Raw genomic sequence first — 9,009 nt, 5'->3', positions numbered from 1 at the left:
ATTAATACTTCAAGTGTAAAGAACACAGAAATAATCTGCAGTAATAATAATAATAATAATAATAATAATAATAATAATAATGTAATAATCTTGGGTTACTTAGCATAAAACTACACAAGTTAAAGCTGAATCCTGTATTTCTGCTGATGGGAGTTTTGGAAGAATTTCTGTGTTGTTAGCATAGCATGGCATAGCCTCCTGTATGGTTGCAGTCCCCCATATTTGAGATGACAGCTACACTTTTAACGTTTTTACACAATGTAATTCCAGCTTTTTCTAAAAACAAATTGCTTTCGGGATAATGAATCAATTGTAAATTCAATATTGGCTTACGTACTTAAATAATATCTCTATACAGTCAGATAAGAAATCAGTAGGAAAATATATAGTCATGCACATTTTACATATATGTGTGATTTACGTTTAGGTCATGTAATCATGACACAGGTCATGTATGTGCCTGGAGTAGATGAAATGAAGTGTGTCATATTCCTTACTGCTGATACTGTCTAGATTCTGTTTACAGTGTCGAATCACTGCAGAAGTTTTACACTTATTTTAATAATGCAGTTGCTATGCATTAGCATCAGCTGTTTAAGACTACTGACATGTGAATCGAAATTATTTGCAATCTTAATTATCTCTTTCATTTTAAGCATACATGTAGAATGAATGCATTCGACCACTATGACTCCATATTTATTGATCATTTTTAATGTTCATGTACACAGTTGCACATGCTGCTGTGTGTCATGTGAATGAGTAAACGGTAAAGTCAGAAAGGTCAGTGTGAAGCAAACCTTGCACAGGGGGGTCTGGTTCCTGCGGTGGGGGGGTTGTCCTACCTTATCTGTGCTGTGGGGTGAGTGAAAAGGATCAGAAGAGAAAGATCGGTCGGCTGAAAATCAATGACCACTAAAAGTAAACTGTGTGTTGAAGTGTGTAGCCTGGTCTTCCGTAGACTCAGTTCAAAAGGGATTTTGTGTGATACTGGCGGTTAAGGGGGCTAAGTACTGGACACAATCTCTAAACCTTTTTGTTTGCTCTCTAATACTGTCTGTACTGCAGTATTAAAACTCTGAACATACACATATTTATGATTGTATTCACAAGTCAATCTGAGCTATAAAAAGTTTTTCAATGATTCCACATTTTAACAGGGCCATTTTCAAAACAGTATTTAAAATTGGAATTTAATATATAAGAAGTTATTTATTATATATTATAGTTTAGTGGAGAATAGTGAAATATTTCCACTAAAGTACTATGGAAGTGACTCATAAAGGTGGACGGGTGGGTATGATTAACATAGCTGCACACTAAGGGTCAGACACCCACTGCCTTTGTCACCATGATCAAGCTCAGTGTTCACCATCTATAGACCTTTACCTGTCTCTGCTGAACCCCACCCTTATGGTGCTGATTTTGATCAGATCACACAAAACCATTCCTGCAGACCGAAGAGGGCCATATTTCCAGATAAATACCCAGCTCTCACTCCACGCAGAAAGTTTTCAGAGTTATTTGCATAGTTGCAATGATACCTTTTTCACTGAGCACCGAAGACAGAAGGGGAAAAACATATCTATTCAAAAGCCATTTAGTTCATTCCTTTCTTGGCCGGTAAACCTATTCATCAATTGTTCTGCCTTGTAGATGGCTTTCTAATGCTAATCCAGCGTGTTAAATATCTTTTTGTTCCCCTTTCACCGTTTTGTCACTCGGTTTATCCAGTTTTGGTCACCCATTTTATTTATTTCTGCTCCTAGTTCCATTCATGTGCTCATGTATTTTTTATTATGTTGTTTCACTGTCATGCAGTGTCAACTCCCTCCATTCAGTGGGGGCTACTTGAAGGGCTGACAGGGACAAAGCATGTACACATTGCGGAGCTATTCACCCCAGCCAGCTGGATCGGCTGGAAAAAAAACCTTGTGAAAAGAAACCCTGCACAATGGGCGCAGCAGAAGTGCACAATGCTAACAGTTTTCCAAATACCACTGATTGCTTTCAGCACAATGCAGGAAAGCGGGCACTTTTTAGCAAGCGCCACTTCAACAAACAAGAGGTTCACAAAGGCTTCCCAGCCCAGGGCTTTGTTCCTGGACAAAACCTCCTCGACTGTCTAAACGCTCCCACTGAAGGGAAAAGAAAGTCCTTTCAGTTTGCATTCCCCCTTTCTCCCTCTCGGAGCAAAGCTAGGAAAGAACGGCAGGGAGGAGAGAGGAGCCACTAGCTTGGTAATGTGCACCTTTTGAGGAGCTGACGACCTCTCAATACACTTCGGAATCCAAACTGTCGGTCACACTATCTGAAACCTGAGGCTTTGACAACCTGGGAACAAATTCAGTAGCAGTTAGAGAACAAACTGAAAACAGCAGGAAAAAAACACTTTACAAAAGGCATCAAGTTCTGAGACACTTCAATCTCTGTCGTTGTCAGACCGTGACATCTGCTAGCAATCAATTTTCAGTACGATAAATTACACATTGCATAAGTTTGTGTAGTTCTCTCCAAGCTAAACAGGGTCACCTTAGCGCAGTTTCTAAAGGCCCAGCAGGAAGTTCCGTTAACAGAAGTGATCAGGGCGTTACAAAAGAGAAAACAGAGCATTGAAAGGGTTCAATTAACCGTGGTGGAAATAATTATCCTTGGACAGTCCAAATTAGTTTTGCATAATCGCACTGATCCATATGAATTAACTTCTTAATGTAGCTTTAGACACCAGCCCCGGTGTAAAATACCCCAATCGTATTGTAGCAAAAATACACAATTGCCCCCCAGACCCTGTTCCTCTCTGTCACACACACGCGCGCAGGAGCAAGGACGCACAACCACACACACATTCTGCTAAATCAGCCCATGATTAAACAAACAGACGCGGCCTAAGCGCCATTTACAATCTGTGGCAGATTCTGCTGTTTGGTGCTTCTCTTTAATAATCATCAGGCTCAAAGAAATGTCTGTTCAAAATCTTAAAAGGTTTCGTTTTTCTAGATGTAGAGGGCTTAAAAAGAAGAACTACTCAGTTTTGTCTTCCTTCCTATTCATGATCAGAGTAGTGATAAATCGGGATTACAGTGAGTTGCTTTGGATTTCCAAGTAATTCTATTCAAAGCATGAACAAAAGCGTCCTTTTGGGGATACCTTACACTTCACCTGGCCCGAACAGGTGAGGTCCTTCCAGATACAAATCTTGTTTGCTATTAATGAAGAACTACAGAGCGATGCTCTATTTGTGCGCACAGGCTTTATTATAACCGTTTGTTCAGTAAATGAACGATAGCCATTTTAGGTTTTTAAGTACATGTAAGTAGCGTTAAGTAAAACACATAACATACAATTTTGTAAATAGTAAAATAACGGATTGACCTCCTCAAACCACACAAGGCTTGGCTAATAAAGGCTTTATAGTCATTGGCCATATATCATTTATGTGATTTGGCACCCTCATCAGATTCAGAGACTATTGGCACGTGTGTGTGTGTGTGTGTGCGTGCGTGCGTGTGTGTGTGTGTGTGCGTGCGTGCGTGCGTGTGTGTGTGTGTGTGTGTGTGTGCACGGGTGTCTACGTGTGTGTGTCTATGTGTGTGTGTGTGAGAGAGAGTGTATGTGTGTGTGTGTGTGTGTGTGTGTGTGTGTGTGTGTGTTACACCCATTAGAAGTTCACGAATTTCCTTACTTTTTTCAGTATCAAAGGGCGCAGTCTGTCCTTAACGACATGAGTGATATCAATGTCTTCACTGAACAATAAATATTACAGACATCTATGAAACAGTATTCAAAACTTAAAATATACACCTGATTTCTAATAAAACAGCTCCGACATATGGAGCAGTGAGGATAAACAGACTTCATTAACCTGTACACATTTACATGATTGTATTTCTTTTTTGGAAAGACAAGAGCGAGTGCGAGTGAAGGGGCTAAAGTCGCGCTAAGATTCAGCGTAAATAATGGAATCAACATCGAAGTAAATAAAAAAAAGTAATAAAAGAATATAAGAGTGCGTGTACACTTCTCTGGACTGCTCTGCATTGTTTCAGCAAACTACCCGCTCCAGCAAGTCAAACACGTGCACCGACAACTGACAGAAAAAGAATATGGTACCTTCTCAAACGAATATTCACATTGACAAGGACAGAAAGGGCTCCGAGTATCTCTCGGTCAATTCAGCACAGCGCCTACATATTATATTTCCTTTTCGGTTTACCAGGGCGAACAACATTTGAGAGATATCCAAATAGGCGTTATCTTACCCAAAGGCGTTAAGTAATATACACATGTGATATCTTTTTATGCCGGTCGTTTTATCACATGTTCGGGGTTGTGCATGCTCCTCAACATGAAACAGTTCTTCATATTTAAAACTTTTCTCGAGTCCACAGTCTCATAACGCCGCTGCGTAAGCGGGATACGGTTCGAGTTGAGGTTTACCCATCCCGGGGAGTAAGATGTAGGCGAGCGGCGGCTGGAGACCCGCCGAGGGCCACGCAGCGCAGTTACAGGGGATCATGTAGCCCGGGTTACCCGGGGACGGGTGAGAGTGCGTGTGCGCGTGCGTGCCCGTGCCCACGCTCGCGCTCCCGGAGAACGCCGTGGCGCCGCCGGGATACCCGAGCGGGGACGCGTAAGGGAACGACGGCGGAGAGAGGTCGCTCATTTTTGACCCGAGGTCAAAAAACGAGTAAGGGTTCGTGGACATGGAGGGGCTGAAGAAGACCCTGGCGGCGGCGGCGGCGGCGCTCGCGGCCACTTTGTCGGGGTTGCTTATCAGGGATTCGGAGAGCGCGCCGCCCGGTAACCCGTTTACTTTTAACGCTTCATGCTCCCCCAAGTTATAAGGCACCGGGAAAGCGAATTTATCTTTTTTCATTAAAGTCTTGGGTTTCCGTCTCGGTCTGTATTTGTAGTCTGGGTGCTCCTTCATGTGCATCGCCCGCAGCCGCTTCGCCTCGTCGATAAACGGCCTTTTCTCCGACTCGGTGAGAAGTTTCCACTCGGCTCCAAGTCTCTTGCTTATCTCGGAGTTGTGCATTTTGGGGTTCTCCTGGGCCATCTTCCGCCGCTGCGCCCGGGACCACACCATAAACGCGTTCATAGGACGCTTTACGTGGTCGATGGGTTTTGACATGATGATAGAAAAGTTCTTTCCACCTGACAAGGTAGTTACCCTCTGTAAATGTATTCAAATGGAGATCAGTCACTTAGGAACGGTATATCAAACTGCATTAGATTTACTGATCAATCTAGACGAATACAATGCAATGTCAGAAGGAAAAATAGGCGATTCCCGGCTTACTTCTGCCTCACTTCTTCATCCTCGCGTCGGATCCTGTCGTCAGCCGTTAAGGTCCTGCGAAATTCGCCTAACTTTTACAAAGTGACGTTCTTTGAAACATAGTTAGTATCCAGTCCGGTAAATGAAGACTTGAGGGGGGAAAAAGAAGCGTCCTCCTGCTCGCTTGTTTTCCTCTTCACCATAGTGACTTCACCGCCACTGATAACTTGAATGCAGTATTCACGCAACTGCGCGTCAAGCGAGCTGCCACACGCGAAAATAACACAGGCAGGTAGTGAGAGGCCCTGACGCACATGCGCAGTGCGTCTCTAACTGAGCCTTCCCAAATCCCACCACGTGGAGGGGAGCCGGGAAGCGAAATCTCACCTTTTCTAAACGTCGACAGCAAAACGTTATATATGTCGTCGCTTTAAGTTACGCCAAAAATAAACACAACCACAAACAAAACATGACAACAGCAGCGATCCAGACAAACTTGTATTCCTTATGTGATTTACACGGGTTTTCTTTACACAATATGTTCTGGGTTTAAGCTTGTAAGAGAAAACCCAAGAAAGAAACGCGCTTATATAATACACAGCACTGTCTTGAAATGAAAGATTTGGATGGATTTGCGCTGTCGTTGGCTCTGGTGTGCAAGGGAGCATTTGTGGTGTAGCGAACCGATTTTATCTGACAGTGTAGTTCCGTAAGATGAGGAACTTCTCTGCCATCTGTTGATCATGATTATATTAAATAACTCAGGATCAGAACCAGCTGGTGTCTAAAATGGAATCGGTTTTTGATTTGGATTTATGCAGGGATATTAATTTAAGGTAATTTACTTCTACCAGAGATGTATGTCGTGTCAGAACATCGAATTCAAGACATTTCAGTATATAATTATTCATTAAACATTATCACAATTGTTTGGCCTTATTCTTCAGTCTGGACAGGGAAATGAAAGATGTGAGCCCCATCGCCCCATTTAGATATGCAGGCACCTCCTAACCACCTCTGGCGGTGTTGCTGCCCTGGTACAACACAAACTGTGCAAATGTAGAACAAACTGTGCAAATGTAGTACATATAAAATGTATTGCTGTCTAATGGTCATTCGCATTGGAACACTCTCCAATACTGTTGTCAGTAAGGGGCTAGAATGGTTTCTTCCACCAAGAAATACAATTAATAGTCTTCGTCTTCTTCACCCCCCCCTCTCTCTCTCTGTCTCTCTCTCTCTCATTCTCTCTCTCTCTCCACCTTAGGAAAGTTGTGACATGTTGACAAATTGTTTACACATAAAATTTACACATAAAAAGAGCGCTACCACCACCGAGTATAAAGTGTTATATGAAAAATTATATATATATATATATATATATATATAATTATATATAATGTGATGGGTGTGTGTGGTGTATATATATAATTATATATAATGTGATGGGTGTGTGTGGTGTATATATATATATATATATATATATATATATATATATATATATATATATAGTTAAATGTATAAATGTAATAATAAGCAAGGCATTATTTTTTATTATTATTATTATTTACTTTAATAAAATTTGGCTGAGGAATATAGAATAAGGCAGTTAGGCTAATACACTAGTACAGTTATAGAGTAAGACATTTATAAAGTTATAGACTAATAAACTAATACACTAATACAGCGCACACTCGTTCAGATGGTTGTTCCTTCCCTTTGTCCGTTGTCATTTGTTATTGAAACATGTGTAAAGAAACGCTTCTAATAAGGAGGGATTATAAGTGAATCTACTTCATAACGAACGCTTTATTATTATTATTATTATTATTATTATTATTATTATTATTATTAGCTATATTGTTTTCATTTACTTTCTCATTTTCCTATTTATATTCTTCTTATTATTACATTTAATCGAAAATTTCTCATTGTACTTTTCATTCTATCAGACATCACCAAGCCTTGATAATTATTAAAATAGTAAAATCTGTTCAGGGGAGGAAATGTTTCATAAGGCAACAAGAGTACTGATCCGACGACACTGATAAGGAATCCATGAAAGCAGTTATCACATGAAATGTCATCCTGCGTTTTGAATGACATTGACTGCCGGGAATTCGCCTAACGTGTGGAACGTCGTTTGTTATAGCTCACAATATATTATTTCTGCGCTAATTAAATTACTGCTTTTGACTTACTAACTGCACAGCTGTAACCCAGCCCTTCTCGTAACGTCTTATTGTTTGACCTCCAGCCACTTGCTGATAATGTGAACGCTTTAACAGCGCGCGGACTGACAAGTCCTCACGTGCGCCTCGTGAAAAGGCGAACTTTATAAAGGTAAACTGCAGCATCTTAAAGGACTGTGTTATCTCAAAATGCATTGCATCTCACATTGGAGCTGCTCGACTATTTAAGCTTTAGAAAAGAAAACGTTCCAAATCCCTAAACTTTCAAACAAACAGCTCTGGATTTCCTAGTAAATAGCAGATTAAACCCGATATTGGATAAGGTGTGTAACAAATCCGTGTTCTCAAACCTAAAACAAAACCCATAAATTTATACATAATTGCTGGATTTAAATATATCAGCATTAAAGACTTTGTGCGACATATTACGTACAATTTTAAAATAAAATTTCCGGAAAATAATAATATCCTAATCTGCATCTGTTTACTGTGCTATTCATGCCGATTCCGTAAACCTTGTGTTATTGTATTATCTGTGTCGGGTGATTGTAGTCTGTGCAAGCGTCGTTTAAATAACTGAAGCTGAGTGTGGTGGGAAGGGGAAATTAGCGGAAGATAAGGAGGGCTGGTACTCACCCCACTGCCCTACCCACTCAGCGACGACACTGTCGAGCGGGGGAGTGACTGGTTTCAGCCTGAGGAGAGTCGGTGTGTCGTGTCTCGTCTGCCCACCGTTGAGTTAGTAATGGAGGCCATGGGGGAAACGCAGCCTTCTGATTTACGTTATAAAAACACCTAAAGTGGCAAACACAAACCAGCACACACCTGAGTGTGTACCACGAGAAAAGGGTTATCTTCCAACTCCTCAGGCCCTCTGAACTCATTTGAATTATTGATTGAATGTTTACTCAAAATTAGAGTTTTTAAAATAATGTATGTGATTTCTGGAAATATTTGTAAATGGCTACTATGAATGACATCTTTTGCAATAGGTCTGTAGGTATTTTCTCTAAAAGGGACACACGTTAAAGTAATTCAGGACACTGGACAAAAATATAGTAGTAGCCCTATATGAAGAAATTGCAAGATAAATGAGTTTACATCAATCTACTAAAATCTCATCATGATTTTGCATAAGGCTAAAGAATAGAACTGCATAACTGTACTGTGGATCTTAACCGTTCTCAGAATCAAACAACAAGACGAACAGGAGTGTTTCACCCAAAATACACACAGTGAAATTAATCAGCAATGATCCACAGCAAAGATGCTCTGGAATGGAAAGGCTCTTAATGCAGACATGAACCTACCCAGAGCTGCCTCTCCTGCCCCTGGTAAACAGCACAGCTCTTTGAATGGTGTCTTGTTCAACAGAGGGCACTGAATTACACGCCCACTGTAACCACGATTAGCAGTACTTACATGACTCAGTAATGATGATTCAATAATTATTTTGCACAATATAAATATCTGAGATTTAAAAATATAGGAGATGTAAAAAATGATATTAGAGGAGAAGAGTAGAGACAAAGAACC

General features: G+C 40.7%; 1 protein-coding gene across 1 annotated transcript; it reads right to left on the bottom strand.

Moving 5' to 3' along the window:
- Positions 1–3,226: 3,226 nt before the first annotated feature.
- On the bottom strand, positions 3,227–5,583 carry sox21b (SRY-box transcription factor 21b). Its single transcript, XM_077001930.1, has 2 exons — positions 5,303–5,583; positions 3,227–5,176 (listed from the first exon to the last, which is right to left on the bottom strand). Exon 2 carries the CDS (start codon positions 5,132–5,134, stop codon positions 4,391–4,393), a length of 744 nt encoding a protein of 247 aa, XP_076858045.1. The 5' UTR covers positions 5,135–5,176; positions 5,303–5,583; the 3' UTR covers positions 3,227–4,390.
- Positions 5,584–9,009: the final 3,426 nt, after the last annotated feature.

Source organism: Brachyhypopomus gauderio, chromosome 4 (assembly GCF_052324685.1).
Source record: "Brachyhypopomus gauderio isolate BG-103 chromosome 4, BGAUD_0.2, whole genome shotgun sequence".
Classification (NCBI taxonomy): Eukaryota; Metazoa; Chordata; class Actinopteri; order Gymnotiformes; family Hypopomidae; genus Brachyhypopomus; species Brachyhypopomus gauderio.
Note: the sequence above shows the minus strand (reverse complement) of the source record. Positions and strands in the feature narration are given on the sequence as shown.